At 35.5% G+C, this 19,171-nt stretch overlaps 1 protein-coding gene across 14 annotated transcripts in view; it reads right to left on the bottom strand.

Moving 5' to 3' along the window:
• BRD10 (bromodomain containing 10) overlaps window positions 1–19,171 on the bottom strand; it is a 79,320-nt gene that overhangs the window by 40,577 nt on the left and 19,572 nt on the right. For 5 of the 14 annotated variants that reach the window (XR_015280357.1, XR_015280359.1, XR_015280360.1 and 2 more), the window contains exons 5-7: window positions 18,945–19,037; window positions 14,763–14,852; window positions 2,879–2,994 (exon numbers count right to left, since the gene is read on the bottom strand). Coding sequence is in view for 5 of the 14 variants with exons in the window: in XM_086867868.1 (XP_086723994.1) it covers window positions 2,879–2,994; window positions 14,763–14,852; window positions 18,945–19,037 (299 nt within the window). In the remaining 9 variants the exon portion in view is untranslated. The remainder of the gene's footprint in view (window positions 1–2,878; window positions 2,995–14,762; window positions 14,853–18,944; window positions 19,038–19,171) is intronic. The other 9 variants (XR_015280362.1, XR_015280364.1, XR_015280365.1 and 6 more) reach the window with 4 other exon arrangements.

Genomic DNA, 19,171 nt, shown 5'->3' with positions numbered 1-19,171 from the left:
CAATCTTAAAAAAGGTTGAAAGGAGGACCCTAGGAACTACTGACCTGTCAGCCTCACCTCTGTGCCTGGGAAGATCACAGAACAGACCCTCCTAGAACCCGTGCTAAGGTACAGGGAGGTGATTTGAGATAGCCAGCAGAGTTACACCAAGGGCATGTCCTACCTGATGAATTCAGTGGCCCTCTAGGATGGACTGAGTATATCAGTGGACAAGGGAACGGCTACAGTTGTCATTTATCTGGACTTCTGTACAGCCTTTGACATGGTCTCCCCACAGCATCCTTGTCTCTTAAATTGGAGAGACTGGGATTTGATAAGCAGACCCATTCGGTGGATAAGAAATAGGTTGGATGTTGGCATCCAGAGGGCAGTGGTCAATAGCACAGAATCCTGATGGACATTAGGGGCTAGTCATGTCCCTCAGGGTCCATACTCAGACAAGAGTTATTTAATATCATCACTAATGATACAGACAGAGGGATTGAGGGCACTCTTATCAAGTTTTCAAATGACACCGAACTGAGTGGTGCAGCTGACACCCTTAGAGGACTGTGGTGGCTAACAGCTGCCTAGAGGCCTAACAGTTATAGATAATCCTAATAATAACTCGACAAGTCTATGCCATTAACAAAAAGAGGTAAACATCCTTAGAAGGACTGAGAAGCTAGGCGATCCAAATTCAAACAACAGATGCCAGCTAACCCACAAACAGCATGGACAACTACTGGCCAGTGATCTGGATGGTAACCTAATTCAGCCAATCAGGACCAAGGGTGGGTTTTTTGAAAACCCTGTAAAAAGCAGCTGCACTCAAAGTTTGCTACAGCTGCATGAACCTCTAGTGTCCTGTTGTGTCCCTCTCAACAGTGACAGTGCATGGGATGCCATCCAGAGGGATCTGGGCAAGCTTAAAAAGCGGGTCCATAGGAAAACCTCGTGTTTTAACAAGGCCAAGTGCAAGGTGCTGCACCAGGGTTGGGGCAATCCCCAGTCTCAGCACAGGCTGGGGTGAACAGATCAGAGCAGCCCTGCCCAGAAGGGCTTTGGGGTGCTGCTGGGTGAGAGGCTGGACATGACCCAGTCATGGGCACTCCCAGCCCAGAGAGCCAAACGTGTGCTGGGCTGCATCCAGAGCAGTGTGGGCAGCAGGGCCAGGGAGGGGATTCTGCCCCTCTGCTCTGCTCTGGTGAGACCCCACTGCAGTGCTGCATCCAGCTCTGGGGTCCCAGCACAGGAAGGATACAGAGATGTTGGAGTGAGTCCAGAGGAGGTCACCAAGATGATCAGAGGGATAGAGTACCTCTCCTGTGCAGAAAGACTGAGAAGGATTGGTCAGCCTGGAAAGGAGGCAGCTTCAGGGACACCTAACTGCAGCCTTCCAGTACCTCAAGGGAGCCTTCAAAAAAGCGGGGGAGAAAGACCTGTACAAGAACTTGTAGTGAGAGGACAAGGGGCAGTGGCTTCAAATGAAAGACAGTAGGTTTAGATTAGAAATTGGGAAAAAATTCTGAAGTGCAACTGTGGTGAGGCACTGGAACAGGTTGTCCAGAGTTGTTGAAACTCTACTCCTGGATGGCCAGATTGGATGGGGTTTTGAGGAATCTGGTCTGCAAAAGGTGCCCTTGCCCACAGCAGGAGAACTGGAACTGGATGATCTTTAAGGTCCCTTCTAATCCAAACCAATCTATGATTCTGTGATTTAACAGACATGATTACTAAGCAGCAAACCATTCCACAACAGAATTTACAAAAAAGACAAAATTGTAAACTTCACATACAGGAAAACAAATTCTTCCTGACAGTAATAATATCTGCCACATTTCCAGAAGGATTCTGAATTGCAAAAGACAGGAAGAAAAATTAACAGCTAAGGTAAATGATCAGGAATGAGACTTGGTAAAGGAAAAGAAAAAAACCCAAAACTTGTACTTGGGTCCATTATTTAAAGCAAAATATTCAACAGTACCCCAAATTTCCAAATAAGAATTTTAATTCATGCATGATAGTCAAAAAATGAGGTACTGAGGAACCAGTTTAATGCCTTTGGTGTTATGTTGTTGTATTTTTTTAAACATGACACCTTTTACACTTCCCAGCATTAGCTCTGTACCACATAACAGTGTAACTTGCTTCTATCACACTCAACATTTAAGAATCAGTCTATTTTCCTATCCTTTGTAACAGCGTTTAAGCCTTGCTTTTTAATTGTCTGCCTGGCAAAACTAAGGTGCAATTATAGCAACAGATGTAGAGTTAAGAGGTAAGAATGGCACTAAGGTTCAAGACAGTATCTAATCTCTCCATGATTTATAATCAGAGTAGCACCTTCATACTTGCACTTTACTAGATTTAAACCTGTCACTACTTCACTTATCTTCCTCTGACATCTTTCCAGATACATTTCTAATTTACTGGTTGAGGTTACAAAGACCTCAAAACAATGCTTCAAGAACTGCTCTGCAGTGAATTCATTAATAGTTAATATATGTGGCTTTATATAGTAAGTAGTCAGAGTATTCTAAGAAGCCCTGGTATAGTTCTTAAAGAAAGGTTTTCAGCATTTCTTAACCAAATAAGCAGCAATAAAAATCCTAGCTGTACTGTGATATATTATTGATCAGCACTCTTGAGGATTCTGGAGTGTTTTAGAGGTAAGAAACACCAGTGGGTTAAGCTCAATTTTTTTTGGAGACAGTAACTCTGGAATATAATTTACTTTTTCCAACTAAAGTACTGCCAGTGCCTCACTCCTCTCCTCAAACTATTATAATTTTATTTATTTTAGGAAGTCAACTTATTGATCATTTTTTAAAAGGTGAATTTTGTTCTGTTTTTCATCCCATGCACCACCGTTGAAAAATAAAGAGCAGGTAATTACCTGTTTCTTTGAAATGCTTTAATTAGCTTTGGTTCCCATGGTAACAGTTCATTAAGCAGTCGTAACAACGTACCATGCAATTCCTTTACTGCTTGCTTCCGGTGGTACCATCTTCCCTGAAAACATAAATTCCATTTATTTATCATAGCATTAGACCTAAATCTTGTTAAACTGTATTAGTACTACAATAATCCTGGAACACTGATATAACATGAGGAAAACAACCAGAATAGATGATTAGAAACTTTCAGAGTTACATCTACCCTTAACCTATGTAGGACATTATTACTTTAATTTTAATACTACAGAGAGATGATGTCCTAGTTGGAAAAGTAATACTGCAAAGACACTTCTTACAGGTGAAAATTAAAACTGAAACAGGATTCTACAAATACACCAGGTGTTTAAAATTAAATGAGTAACTAACAATCCACTCAGGTCAGGGAAATCAACCATGTATGTACACTTTTCTGAGTTAAAATTTTTAAAGAAAATATCACCCTAATCTCATTTAAGAGAATTGGTATCAATTATAACATTATTATTTGCAAAAGAAACTTTACTACAATTTTCAAGGATAAAAATTTTTCATTACATTTTATTTAAAGTTATAGAAAAAAGTTCTTTTACAACGAAGTTTAGCAAATCCATCATTTATGAAGCAATAGACTATGCAGCAAAGACCGATTTTCCAACATAAAATCCTTTAAGTTTTTAATTCAAATGTAATTAAAAAGTTTTATTTTCAAAACTGATATATGTAATCTTATATTCATGTTTTCATATATCTAGAAAGTATTAATAAGGAGAGAAAACATTGGGAAATGACAAATATGGTGGCCATGGTGCTGCAGAACACACCCCTTAACAATCACAGATAGCCCTTGTATATATTTATTCCCAAAACTTCATTCTGCAGTTCACTGCATAAAAGACTGTACAATGCATACATATGTAACTTATAAAAAGGATGTGGAATAGTACTTCTGCCACTCTACTAACTCTGTGCATTTTATGTCAATGAAGATTTTAGCTCTTGACTAGTTCAGAGAAGATGTAAAGAGATTATGGTTCTGCCAGAAAAAGAAGTAAGACTTGGGAACTTACTTATTTCATATACATATTTAGCTTTTGATAGTGCACATATCCTTCACAGCTTCCTGTGGTCTGGCACACCAAAAAACATAAGGCAGGAAAATCTGGATAAAGCTTGTCACGGCTGCCTTTCAGTCTACAAGAATGATCTTCCTAAGGAGTTTAGATGATTTCTCTCTACACATTTCAGCAGATCTCTCTAATGTACAGCAAGATCACTCAAGTTGAATGCTTGTTTGAAGACTGGGGATCTATTTTTTTATGGACAATCATTTACATGTTATATAACAAAACAAATAGTTATCTTCATTCTTCAATTAAAATTACAAAAGCAAAGATTTTAAGTAGGATCATTATGCCACATTACAACATAACGATCAGTGTCAAACATACAGACCAGCCAGTAAACTGTATTATACTTTCCTTCACTTGTGGACAGTCACATGCATAAAACCTGTCACTAATCATTACAATAAAAACAGACCTTGTGTATACCATAGTCCACCAAGGCACTTGGTATTATCTCAATATCAGCAATCAACAGAATTGTTAACATACAAAAGAATATTACATGCACAGATTTATTTTTCTTGTAAGATAAAACATGTTGCAGGCTGTTTTAAAATAGTGTATTTATATGCTACAGAGCATTAGTGCATTGTCTGAAAACAAAAATCAATTAGCAAAAATAAACAATGCTACTACTACTGTGAAATAGAAATGCTATACATGCAGTTGTTCTAGCAAAGAAAATGTATGAAAATGTAATATTAAAAAATATGAAAAATCACTACAAAGTAAAAACCCCAAGAAATTATTAATTTCTGAGCCTAATTCATCTTTAAATAAGGCTAAGATTTTGACTTAAGTAGAAAGAGAAGAGTATTTATGAGAAAGATAATTATCAGCTGACCACTGAATAAATTAGAAGCAGCAACCGTTAGGCAGCCAGCACATGTACAATGTTTAGTCAAGAACAGACTTCAAGACTTTACTGACCTCATTACTACTTCACAGAAAAACAATTTTTTTTTCTCTCTGCTTACAAAAGCACACATAAAAAGATTCCTGGCCCCTAATTCTACAGCTAGCTCTAGCTGGAGGTCTGTCTCCAGTGGTGTCCCCAAGGGTTCACTGCTGCTCCAGTATTGTTTAACTTGTTCATCAGTGACTTGGATTAAGGGGCAGATGTCTCCTCAGTAAGCTCCAAGCTGCAAAGTGTGGCAAATACCCCAGAGAACTGTGCAACCCTTCAGAATGACCTCAAAAGAGTGGAGAAACAGGTGAAGAGGAACCAGACTTCCAAGTAATTTTAATGAAAATTTTATAGCAACATAATTTTTAAAAACATAGATTAATTATTTCCCTTTATCCCAATTACTTTTCTTAGTGGGGTTTTGGAATTGACAATAAACCTGTTAATGGAAGCATGAACAAATTTTAGCCATGAGAATAATCTTTTTTCCTCAGAAGTAGTCAGGACAGAACAAGCATAGGCCAAAAAAGACTGGGAAAATAAAAAAATCCAGATCTTTTAAATAATTGTGGTTCAGTTGGTTTTCTGTGCAACCACATAAATACTAGATCTTATTATACCTTTAATATGAAACACTAAAAAAGACATTAAAAATTTTATATATAATCTTAAGACCTATCACTACAAAATTTAGCATTTCTTTTCATATGCAATTTGATTCTCTAACACAGTCTAGTGTTTGTCTTTTATTGGGGGAAGGGGGGGTGGGGGAAGGCAAATCAATAACTAATAAAATTATGACTTAACTCCCTATTACATAGCTGCCTACAAATTTCTACCAATAATAAACTTGTTTTCACACATGCCTGTGTTGTAAATTCTCAGTAATACCAAATGATAATCCAAGAGACCAGCTACAAACTCAACTGAAGCTTAGGAGGTTTAGGCTGGACCTTCAAAGGTATATGTTAATGAGAAACACACAGCACTTGTTCCCTGGGAAAAGAAGACCACCTGGCTACACACTCCTTTCAGGCAGCTGTGGTCTCCCTTGAACCTCCTTCAGGCTGAACACCCCCAGCTCCCTCAGCTGCTTCTAACAAGATTTGTTTCACACACTTCACTAGCTCCATTGCCCTTCTCTGGTCTCAATTCAGCACCAAAATGTCCCTCTTGCAGTGGGGGGCCCAGAACTGAACATAGGATTTTAGGTGTGCCATTGGCCTCCTTGGCCACCTGGGCACTGCTGGCTCCTGTTCAGCTGCTGTCACCAGCACCCCCAGGGCCTTTTCCTCTGGGCAGCTTTTCCAGCCACTCTGCCCCAGCCTGTGGCACTGCCTGGGGCTGTTGTGACCCGAGGGCAGGACCCAGCTCTGGGCCTTGTTGAACCTCACAGCACGGCCTTGGCCCATGATCCAGCCTGTCCAGATCCCTCTGCAGAGCCTGCCTGCCCTCCAGCAGATCAACACTCCCACACAGCTTGGTGCTGTTTGTGAACTGACTGAGGTTGTTCTTGATCCCCTTGTCCAGATCACTGAGAATGATATTAAACAGAATTTAGTTACCATCTTGCTCTAAGTAGTGACAAACAAGACACTATTTTTTTTCTGGAAACACAATATAAAGTATTAACACAGGAAAATAACAGAGGAAAACTAGACAGAGAAGTATAAAATGTGACTTTGAGCTATGTTAAGTTACAAGTAAATTTTAAAAATGCATGCACAATAAAAATACATTTTAGAAATGGGCTGAATGTTTCCATATAAATGCAGAGAGACATTCAACATATTCAACTGAAAACTTACCTTTTAAAACAAGGTTTCTGACATCCAGAGCAGCCAGGAAATGCTGACTCCACTCTCTGTGATTGATGGTCCAACATACACTATTCTGGCATACTTATCATGGAACCCCAAAGCAGACTGGAGCCAGGATATTGATACATGGGGTAAGGACTGAACTTTTTATAGGAGTTTTTGTTTTGCTTTTAAATAAACACACACACACAACACCACAATATTATGCAGTTTTATAAGATTGTCTGTAATCTTTACTTCATATCCCAAGAATATAAAGTAAAGAAAATTAGTAATCTTATAAAACCATGCAATATTGTTGAAAAGGGGTGGTGGTGGAGGGAGAAAACTTACCCTTAATATGCCTGCTCCATTCTGCTGCAGGGTTCTGTGGTATGTGTGACATCACCAGTCTAGCGTTTTCTAGTGATGTCACACAGAGAGGGAGTTGGTGATCTCCAGCTGCTTTGGACAACAGATACCTAAAGAAAAGAAATCAGTAACTTTTTCAAATCATATGTGGATTAATGTTGAATGTTCTTAATAACTAATTAATGGGCCAAATACCACAATTTCAGACACTTACTTCCAATTTTGACTGAATAAGAATGCATGACAAGACCATGTATTTATACTATGCAAACTTATCCATTATTGAAAGTGTTTTAATTTTGAAAATGCTTAGATTATCTTCTATAGTAAAAGTTCCTGAAAGTCAGTATCTGGTATTTTACTTTCAGCAACATCATTCTGAACATTATAAGCTAACCAACCTCTGATATTCTTTGAACACTGTGATTAAGCAGAGTCAGGAAGAATGACTTACAATAAATTATAAAACAAATTCACTTATGACATCTCTTAATCAATTTTATATTTGATCATTTACCAGCAGCTAATGAAAATCCTGGCTCCAGGATGTACTTCCATGACCTAGGTATCTGATCACACCAAGTAATATCCTTAAATGATCTCAATCTCTCTTCTCTCTACTACAAGCAAATAAAGTAAAACAAACAAAAAACAACACCACCAAAACAAAGTGCAATAAATTTCTTGGTACCAAGACTTTGTCTTTGACTGATTTAGTTCATTACTATGAAATTGTTTTCATTTAGATGTTTAACCACGTTCTAATTTTCTTTATATTCTTTGGATTTCTTTAGACTACACAATCATCACTGTGTTGATTTAAAATTTTTATATATATATATTTTTATATATTTCTCAATTTAAAAAATATATATAAATATATATATAAAAATATATAAGCCATAAAAACACAAGAGAAATATTTCCAGCATGAACTTACTGTTGAACTTAGAACAGTGAAATTATACAGCACTGAATTGTCATGTTTTACTTCTCCATTAGAAAAACTTCAAAGTTAGTTAGTAACTTACACTTCTGCAACTTACAAAGCAATTGGATATATGCAGATCTTAAACTATGTACAAAAATCTATGTCTTCTAAGTTATTAAGTTCTTACTTAACTCCCTCTCATATATCTGAGTATCTTTATCTTCTTAACTTCTGGATATACAAGTGTTTCTGTGTTCTTCAGATGAGCATCTTAAAAGTAGCTGTTTTGCTAGTGCTGTGTGCTGACAGGAATGCCTTGAATTATTTCTTCAAAATAACATACTAACTGACCAAAATCCAAAGAACTGTGAAATGTTCTGAATACACAGTCGTATTTCTGTGACAAAAATGTATGAATACACATTCATCTCTGATGCAGAACCCACACTTTCATATTTGGAACTGTAGAAAGGTGTATGGCAAAAGTAGTTTAAAGAAACCTTCTCCAATAAAATACATTTATTGGAGGTTTAGTCAGTTACACATGGAAAAGCATGAAATAGCAAGCGAAATAGTTGTAAAAAAAGTAGATAATAAAGACAGGAAACAGGAGAAGCGAAGAAAAACTGAAGACTGTGACAAAAATATTGAATGCCAGTGAGATAAGCCAAAGTTAAAAATACCAGAGAAGACAAATGTTGTGGAGAAGATTTCAAAAACTGAAACCTAAAACTGGCCTTATTCATTCATATTATACAACTAAATATTACAAATGCTCCACATCTTCAATCTGTCCTCAGAAGTACAAGAAGCTGCATGGATGCAAGCGTGTAAATTCCTGTCTCAAAATTCAGTATCTTGGGCTCATATTAGTGTTTTCAAGAGAAGCAATAACAGTATTTGGAAGTGACTAAAGTACAAATCAAGTGTTCAGGATAAGGACATAAAAAGAGAGTATATACCCTCAAACCCTAGTATTTATTGGAATCTCTTTTATTGTAGCTCACTTTACCTGCAGTTTAAGCCTGCATATGGGTGTACATACACAGATTTCCCATATTATAGCATTATTTGTCTGAGGGTACATTTATGTAAATACAGTAATGCTGATTAAAACAAGTATAACTGAAAACTCTTTACATGGAAAAGTCTCAAGCATGGCATATATTTCATTGGGGAAGGAGGAAGTGGTCAGGACAAGAGGAGGTAGGAATGGGAGAGGAAGTCAACCTCTGAATAAAAACTGAGTAACATTTTAAATAATAAGATAATAAAAATGTTTCTATAGGCAGCAAATGAGAAAACACAGTAGGTTTTTCCACTTCATTGTTTGCAAAGTTAAGGTCAGAGTAACTAAAATATTAATAAACTATTTTTGATGGTTACATAAGTCTGCTGAAGGGAAGCTCTTCAGAAGTCCCTGTAGATTCTTATCCAAACATGGGTTCCCTGACAAACACTTTCAAACATGATAGTATTTCCCATTTCTTCACTGAACAGAGAGGGAATATTTTATAAACTTTTAAAATGAACCATTTTGCCTTATTTTTTCCATGTATTAACATATTTTAAAAATAAAATTTAACAAATCAATGAAAAACCTCAGAAGTCTCAGCTGTCTCCTAGTTTAGATACTTACACCTCATGAACAAATTTAACAGCAGCTTATTTGGAATCTCATAAAAAAACAAACATGGAGAGTATGTTCCACCCTGGACATTGAAATATATTCCTTTGAATAGCCTCATAAATAAATTTCTGTCTGAAGTTCTATTTCTGACCTAAACCACTGGATTTTTCACTTTAAATTTTCAGGTATACTCTGAAATACATACTTTTGCAGGTGACTTAACGCTGCAGAAAACCTCAGCTTGCTTTCAGGTCTTTTGACTTACCTGCCTAAAACAAATATCCATTTCCAAAGACAAAGGCATTCAACCTCCTGGGACCATCTCATTATAAGCTCCAGGAACAATAGCAACACAAAACCTTTAAAGGGAGGATTTTACTCTTTTGGCTATTAAGTCAAGAATATCAGGGTGTTACAGACCTCTGAAAACAATAAAGCCTTTTCTCCAAACCATAATTACCCGTTTACCTTGGCTGGTGTCCTTTGATTAAAAAATTCTCCTTCCCTTAATCTTTGTCTGACTTTTCTCTCTCTGTATGGATGATGTAGTCTCCTTCTCAGGAAGGTACCGCCCATTATTTCTTTTAACCTTTTCTGTGGGAAGGTTCTCTTCTCTCAACTGTGGGAATCCTGGGCTCCAGCCTTCCTTCTCACCCCCTAGACAGCTATGCACTTATCAATTAGACTTAGAGGGCATGATTCAAATCCAATAGTACTACCAAAATGAAGTCTTGTATTTCAGTAAACAAGAAATCTTTCCATGTTCATGTTTAAAACCCCATTCATTTTAATACAAATTCAGTTAGCACCTGCAAAAAAGCCCTAAGTTTGTTATTATACGCAAGTACCTGCAGTCCTGTCACTTTCATACTACACAATGTCAAGAAGGGTTTGAAAAAATAAAAATAAAAAAAAAATCTGCTATGGTATGCAACATTTAAGTACATACAACCGATCAACTAAGCAGCTTAATTAACAGTTTCACACACACACAAAAAATGACTTCACATCACATGAGAGGGAAATTATCTGAAAGGCAGTAAGAAGATTTCCATTCACATTGCAAGTCCCACTGATGTGACCATACAGAGAAGACCTAGGAAAAAGTGGGATCCAAAATGCCAGAGACTGGTAGCTGTTATCCTCTGTAGTGATCCAAATGCAGTACTTCACTGTCTCTTCTCATAAAAGAAATTTCATATATTAGATAGAAGTCTTTATGTGATCCTAAATATACTAGCAAAATGCTTCCCTATCATGTGTGTTTGTCAAAATTATTTTTTCAGCAATACCACTGCAAATGTAGAATTAGGCTACTTTGCATATCTTGATCAATTTGCTAGTTATAGAAAATTTCTAGAAGCTCACATTCAACAGAATGACTATGCATATTACATACACAGTCTAAATTATAAAAAAAACCAAGCAAAACCTAAAAATGCAATTAAAAAAAATCAATTGAATTTTTAGCCAGTATGTTCTCCTACTGTAGGTTTATAATTTTTACTGACTCCTTGTAATTTCACCCACACCTCATCTAAGTATTAGCAACAAAAGAAGCCTAATTTCTACTAGTATCTAATTCTCATTAATGTAAATTCTGGGGTTTTTTCTATCAATTCAACCTTTACTCCAGTTTTTATAATTAAGCAATGCAGCTTCACATGTCCTAAGCAATGTACAAGAGCTAGAAGAAATTCTAGGTTAGACATTCCTTAGGGAATCAGCCTTTCACCAGGCAGTACACAAACCATTAAACTTTAAGTCCCCTTTCTGCACCTTTCACATTCTTATTTCCAGTCAGGTACTCAAACAATAGCAAATCTGACTCATTTCTCCTCTCCTTCTGGATATGTAATACGTGGTCAGGAGAGGGATTGTTCAGTAGCTGAAGGAACAGACTTTTTAGAACACCCAAAATAGTAATATCACATACAACTTCACCTGCTACACAAAGGTGCTTTTCCTGTCAAAATCTGTCTCACTTCCTTTTGCCTGTAGATGGCCATTTCTGTTCTTACAATGACCACTCAGCCTGTAGCAGAACAGAAGCACAGGTATCTGTGCAACTCCATGATGAATTGCATTAGTAAACTGGTCTGGCTTATAAACAATTCACCAACCAAAACAGAATGTGATAAATCGAAGTACTTAACTCTCACCATGCAACAAACCAAGAATTTTGCTAGACTCTTGCACGGGATGGCACAGAATACAGAAGCTTCCAGAGACACAGGGAGTAAGAACTATTTATTTGGCAGCAGTTTTGGCTTATGTCAGTTGGATGCATATGTGAAATTGCAGTGTTGCTTCAGAACAGTGTCTAGAGTTCAAGTACAAAGTTGAACTCTTCAAAATTAAAGAACTGAGGTCAAATTTAATTTTCCACTCTAAAAAGTCACAGCAAACTAGCACAAAGCAAATCTCATCCCAGATATAACAAACTCACCAGTAATCAAGAAAAAGCACAAGGCTTTTTAAGAGGAAAAATATTACACATAGCTAATTCAAAAGATAATACAAGTGTATAAGAGTAGAGAACCAAACTGTTTTAATCAACCAAACATCGAAAATACTTTCCAACAGGTTTATAATTTCACTGTTGTAAAAGAAACTTGTGGAAATGCCCAAATTTAAAATTATCCATTTCTTTCCATTACATAACCCTATTCTAATCTTCTTTTAACTTGCCACACAAAAATCTGTCATGTCATTTGTTATCTCAAGCTGATGTTGTGAAAAGTATCAGATACAACCAGTCCAACTACCTAAAAAAAAATGAGGGAAAACAGTGTAGGTTTATTCACACTAAAAAGGCCCTGTAGTTCAGCTCTTTAATCATGCAATTTAATCATTACTTCCAAATTCTGGAGAAAGAATTCCTTTTATGTACTTGAGTGTGGTCTTCAAAGTAACAAAAGGGAGGTTACAACTAAGAAAAGGATATAGCTCAAAGTCTTAATTTAAAGTTAAATAAGCTGTACTTCTAAAATGTGTACTTCTAAAGCCCGCCTTGAAGGTTTTTCTCAGCAACATATGCTAGCAACTACTACAACTGAAATTACCAAGGAAGTTACTTGTGAAGAAGATTCCCATGGCTTCACCCAGGTCATTATTGCAAACAAAAACCAATATTAAATTACCATGAAGTAGTAAAAACATCACCATCTTTCAGTCAAAACAAGAAAGAAGTCCATGAACAGCAAGTAAGTGACAACCTATTAAAATAAACTTTCACATTAGGTCACATTTCCATTATCAAATTAGAATATTGTTTTACTTAACAAATACACTTCAGAAAAACTGGACAAACTCAGTTCTGGATGCTTCTGAAACTGCCACTGTCATGTGATTAGAGCTGAAGAATGAAAATCTGCATTTTCTCCAGTTTTTCAGACACCAAAAATAATTACACATGGTGTTAGACATCAAAAATGAAATCCTAAAGACTTTCCTTATAAAGCAAAACCTCATTTTAGCAAAGGAGGGGTTTTTTTTATAATTCACCTAATACAGCACCTTTCTATTTGTTTGTTTAAAAGGTAAATGTGACATTTCCCTGACAAATATTTTTTTCAGAATCGGTATTTCACTTTACTGTTTACTCATAACCACTTCTTCAGTAATTAATCCTAACCTTTTTTCTTTACATAGAACTTCTAACAACACACGTGTGTAGAGACACAGAATCATGATTTGTTAGGTCTACAAATGCACAACAAAAGATTGTCCTTACCTCACAACTTCTGAATGCTGAATGAATTGTATCTTAATTCCCCTGTATTTAACTGTTTGGGTTTTTTAAGATGGTATGATTAGAACTAAACATAGTATTCCTGCTGAAGTCATGCAACTTACTTACATAATGACATTATCAGATTTCAGTTTAAAGTGCAATTATGACATATTTAGCATTTGTCTACCCTTGAAGAAGTCCTGTTCCTACAGTTTTCTACCAGACTTAAAGATTCACGTACACTAAGATTATTGATCTGCTCTAGTAGCATTTCAATCTAATTTTTGGCTTTTTATCCTATTGCTGACATAGCCCTTCTCTTTACCTTCTTATGATAAAAGCAGTTTGCAATTTAGCAACTACAAAATAATTTCAAGATTAAGCTGGTATTATTCCTTTGCCTACATTAACAATTATTATGCTAATTGTCTACACTGACACTTGTCTTTAAGAATCCTAATTTATTTTGTCTCTCTTCTACCACAGCTCTCTCACCTTTTTAAATAACTTAAGAATATATTGATTCTTCAGGAGGCTATAAACTTTCATTTCAATTAAAAGCAGCCTGACTTCTAATATAGAAAAATCAACACTTCTAACTAGAAGAATAGAAATGCCACCATAGAAATGCCTACGAAAGGTTCAATAAACAGAATTGCAATGAAAAAAGTAGTAACAGCTCACTGTAGAGGGCTGTTTAAATGAATACTATTCATGTATTTAAACCCATCCATCATCTTAATAAGAATCACTGCCTCCTACAAAAGGTCAGACATGCTGGATTCTCTTATCTGTTACTCCTTGGAGGTTTTCAGTTGCACAGACTCAGTGATACAGTGTATATCAGTAAAATTTTATCTCAATCTGATATCAAAAGCGTGCTTTCTGGTACAAACTCCTTCAGTAAATATTAAACAAAGTAAATTCTAATAACACATGCAAAAAAGAGGAATTAAGAATTATAGCTCACTTGAAGTTCTGATCAACAATGCATAGGCAGATTTGAGAATTCTACCCTGTAATTATTTGTTGGTAAGAATTTGTCCTCAAGGGAAAACAGTCTCATGTTTAATGGAGATGAACTACTCATTCTAAGGTATTATCACTATCTATATTTTGTTTTGGCATGGAGAAGTGCTAACACAGGTACTGAATTCACTTACCATAAAAACATTGAGAACAGAACATTACACACAGGAAAGATTAAGATTACAGTCCCCAGATATCAACCTTAGGAGGTTTCATGCAGTTACAGAACAGCATAAAAAACTTCCGTTGACAGGCTTCAGCAAGTAACTGACATTGTTTCATAACCATACAAGAGAAAGCTTTTAATGTCACATACCGATTTCTTTTTAATGTCCTCCAGATCTTTGAGTTCATTCTCAATCTTTGTGATTAATTCCCTGAGTTCATCAAGATTAGTGCAAATAAGCTAAAAAAACAAATGAACACAAACACTTGGTGATGTGGGACTTGGAAAATGTACAGTGAAATTAAATAAGCTTTAAAAGCACATTATTACTTAGTGCCACCATTTGATTTTTATTTTCTTACAGTATTTTTAAACATTAAAAAAAAAAAAAAAAGAACCCACCAGGACTTGTTGAGAGGAAGAAAATCTAAGTAGAAAATACTGTAATTTTTCAAACATAAACCACATCTCTACCTGTAAGCTTCCATTTCAAAATGTAGGTATCTTCTTAAAACTTCTGTGAATGACAACTACCAAATTCGTCTCAAGTACAGTGATGACTTTACAACAGCTTTGAGTACCAAACAACTCCCTGGCAAAGTAAGTATACTAGCTTTGTAGTATACTGTATTTATAGCATATTACACTTGGTACGACTATTCTTGAACATAAATTTACATGCTTACATAGAGTATTCCATCCCTGGGTATGGATGCCTCCAATAAGGCATCTGGATCTGATGATGTAACCACATAGGGGTGACAGTGGCAGTGCTGGGTGGACAACTGGACTGGATGATCTTGAAGGTTTCTTCCAACATTGATGATTCTAAGGCAACCTAGTAATAGACCAGATCTACCTACTTAATGTATGTTTTGAAAAAGTATTATATTCTTCTAATTCTTGTCTTTAGACAAGAATTGTCTTTAGAAATCAGCTTTTTACATTTTTTTTTGCGTTCAGAAATGGATGTTCTTTTCTTGAAAAAATTGCCAAAATTGATCTGTGTATTTTGTCTAGCCATCATCTAGGGCAAGTTAGGACTTAGAAAACCAAAAATTATTAAGATGTTAGGTTCTTTTGGATTTATAGTCTTTATTAAGACTTGCTTCTTTTGAATGCCCTTAGGTAGACATGTTTTCCTTTACTGAAAACATGTTGCAATAACTTAAGAAAATGAAATTTAGACCACTCATACAAAACTCACCCTCACTAAAATGTTTTTATCAAACAACTATTAAGTATTTTCACAAATCAGTAATGTATAACAATATATTTTTACTTCAAATTCATGTGCAGTTTTAGATTTTCAGCAAATTAATATTAAAAAAAGCTCCTTTTCTAGTAACTATTAAAACACTGAATTGACACTTTTAGCAAAATAAATTTCAGAAACCTCTAGTGCACACATGTCACTATTTTCATAACAGTGCACATTTGGAGCTTTGAGGAAACGGAGTGACTCAAATCAGAGTCTACAGTTTTCACATTTATCAAGTGTAGAATATCAAATTAATAAGGAAATTGGCAGTGTCTTGCACAGACCATCTATGCAAAATTTACTTGTGAAAGTTATCTCTCAACCCAGAAAACAGAGTTACTATGGGTATCTCTCTATTAGGTTCGAATTGCATATCCTGCACTTTAAGGAGTCCCAAATACCTAAAATACAAACTGAAGCCAAATACTGGCTTTTTCTGGCCTGTGAAGAAATCTATTCCACTGTATTATTAAGCAAAAAAGTACCTCACAAAGTACTTAACGAAAGTCAATAAAGGCATGGATAAAGGTTTTCCCTACACACTTCTAATCCATTTTTTGACTATACACCTGACAATTTGCTTTTTATTTTCTCCTATCAGACCAATCCAAACTACATCAATGGGAAAAAACAAAGCCAATAGTTTTATTGCCTTGGGGCTGAGGGTGACAGGCAAGAGTAATCAAGTCTCTAACAATTTTCATCAGATAAGATGTACATTTGAGGGTCATAACTGTGTGTCAGTTACCTACTGGTAAAACAAGGAAAGTAATAGCAGCTGAGCTTGGAGGATTTACAGCCAAAATTAGTTTAGTATTTTAAATACTCTAATACTGTACTGAAAAGCACTATAAAAACGGTTCAAGAAAAAAGTTTGAATTTTTTCATTCACAGTACGATTTGAGATGAGGAAATAAAGATGCATACTGACTGGGAAAAAGTTAATTCTGAAACTTCGCTCATATGGTTAACATTCCCTATCTTAGAGAATGAAGCTAGCATTTTGAAGGTAGGATGAAAAGAACAGTAATGAAAATATATTTTGATATGGACTCTAGATGCTATTTCTCCCAATGATATTCATATTTCAGTGTTCTTTGTTCATGGTTGGTAATTGCTGGAATTCAGCGATTCAATTTTCTACAAACAACATTGCCTTCTAACCTGTTTTGTATGTTTTGATGAGTAAGTAAGTTAACATGAAGGACAAAAAAAAATATTAATGTTACAATCTAATAATTTGTCACATTTTGATAGCTTACTGGTAGTTCTGAAGAACATGCCTTCTAATCACCTATCATGAGGAAAATAATCTGAAGTGAAAAAATGTTTCTGTATTGAATTATCTGAGACAGTAAAAGATTAGTCCCTATTCTCTAGAACACTCCATAGTGGCTTAAAGATCCAGGCTATAAACATTTACATCAACATAGTCTCATTAGAAGTGTACATGTTAACTGCAACAAAGACACCATCATATCCAGCACAGTACTTGCTACATAGGGACTTATTTTTCATAGGCAATAAGCATCCTGTTTTTCAATTGTATGCAGTGGAAGCTTCAGATATTCAGTAAGATTTCAAATTCCGTGTTCAACTTTCATGTTATGATGCAATCTCAGATCTCAAAGACCCTCATCAACTCCTAGGACTTCAAGGAAGAAAGACAAAAACAAAAATCTGCCCTCAACTTTTTAAAGGAAGACAGGGGGATCAAGCTCCATTCCAACTTGGGACTCTCCTATAATCAACTTATATATGAACTCTTTAACATCACGGAACCATATCTAATCTGTGGATCTACCGATAAATACAAACCTACTGTATTCCACCAGATCACTTATGCTCTTTCCTTGCCCCCTTAACTTCAGACAAACTTTTTGCAGAATTTTTCCTCTTTTCAACAAGGTGTCACACTTTATTTCAAGTTATTTGTGTAATGCTGTTCTCAATAATTATATTTCCTATGAAGCTGATCTTTTATCACTGACATATACATGTGGAAGATGTCCAGATAGCCCCTTTCTGTGATCTGCATTTAATTTAGACTGTAGCTGATAAAACTGAAAATGTTAAAGACACACTGAAACAGAGCATGCATGTTCCTTTTCTTCTTAATCAACATACATGTAGGTCTATACAACTACATGTGAATGTACATGAGGTGAAATGAGAAAAGATTGAGTGAAGCACCAAACCTAAATGTACTCTGTAACTGGGAAAAAACCACAAAACACATTAGTGTCCCTTCTGTACAGCACTAAAATTACTGTTAATTTCTTTAAAATGTTAATGAGCAGCAGTAATAAGATTGGAACTCAGAATAATAAGCAAGAGACAATTAAATCATGATCTGTGAAGCTGTAAACTCACCTCTCCAGTAATTTTCAAAATATTAAAACCAGGACTTGGTTTTTGTGCATTTTTATTTGGTAAAAAGAATTTAATTTGCATCTGCTTTTGATTTGAGTTTATTTTGTCATTTGCAAGGTTTTTTTTAAAGCAGCTTTGAGCTATATATTGTAAAAATCACATTCTAGATGTTAGATTAAGTAGCACTATTACCTACTGAATTTTCATTAATAATTGATTTTAATTTCTGTCCCTGCACATATTAAAAGACTTATTAATACTAATTTACTCATCTTTAAAGCCAAGTCATGATTCTCAGAAGATCTATACTTAAGTACAGGACCTAATCTTATAAACTACCGTGCCTTCTGGTTGGGTTTGGGGTTTTTTTTACATTTGTAGGCTGCAGGCATATGAAACATATTACTTCTTAATAAATTAAGTTTCACTCCAAAAGAACTGATGTGCAGACATGAATAGCAATATTCTTGTAGTTATACTCTCCCAGCATATCTCACAGGGCCTGTTAGCCCTAAGCCAATTTACCAAATATTTAAAAAATATACTTGTACCTTCAACCAGCTATATAATTTCATAGTTTGGCCATTCATGTATGTGGGGAAGTGTATATTGAAGCATACATTACTAGACTCCAAAGGTTTTAGTACTATTCCAAATATAAAAGGTTTATTATTTGCAAATTCTTCTAACAGTCATACCTTTTGAAAGAGTCGGGCTAAGCTGTTAAAGTTGTTGTTAAAAAACTCCCCAATAAGATTAAACTGCTCAATACTGATCAGTCCGAGCCTCACCTAAAACAGATACGAGTCCTGGCTTTGATCAAAAGAGCCAGAAGTATTTTGTTACATTTTAATATAAGGTTTTTACGGAAGAGAAATATACACTTAGACAGATATAAGTATGTTTTATCTGAAGCTAAAAGGTT

The sequence above is a fragment of the Cyanistes caeruleus genome, chromosome Z, assembly GCF_971803275.1.
Source record: "Cyanistes caeruleus chromosome Z, bCyaCae1.hap1.1, whole genome shotgun sequence".
NCBI lineage: Eukaryota > Metazoa > Chordata > Aves > Passeriformes > Paridae > Cyanistes > Cyanistes caeruleus.
Note: the sequence above shows the minus strand (reverse complement) of the source record. Positions and strands in the feature narration are given on the sequence as shown.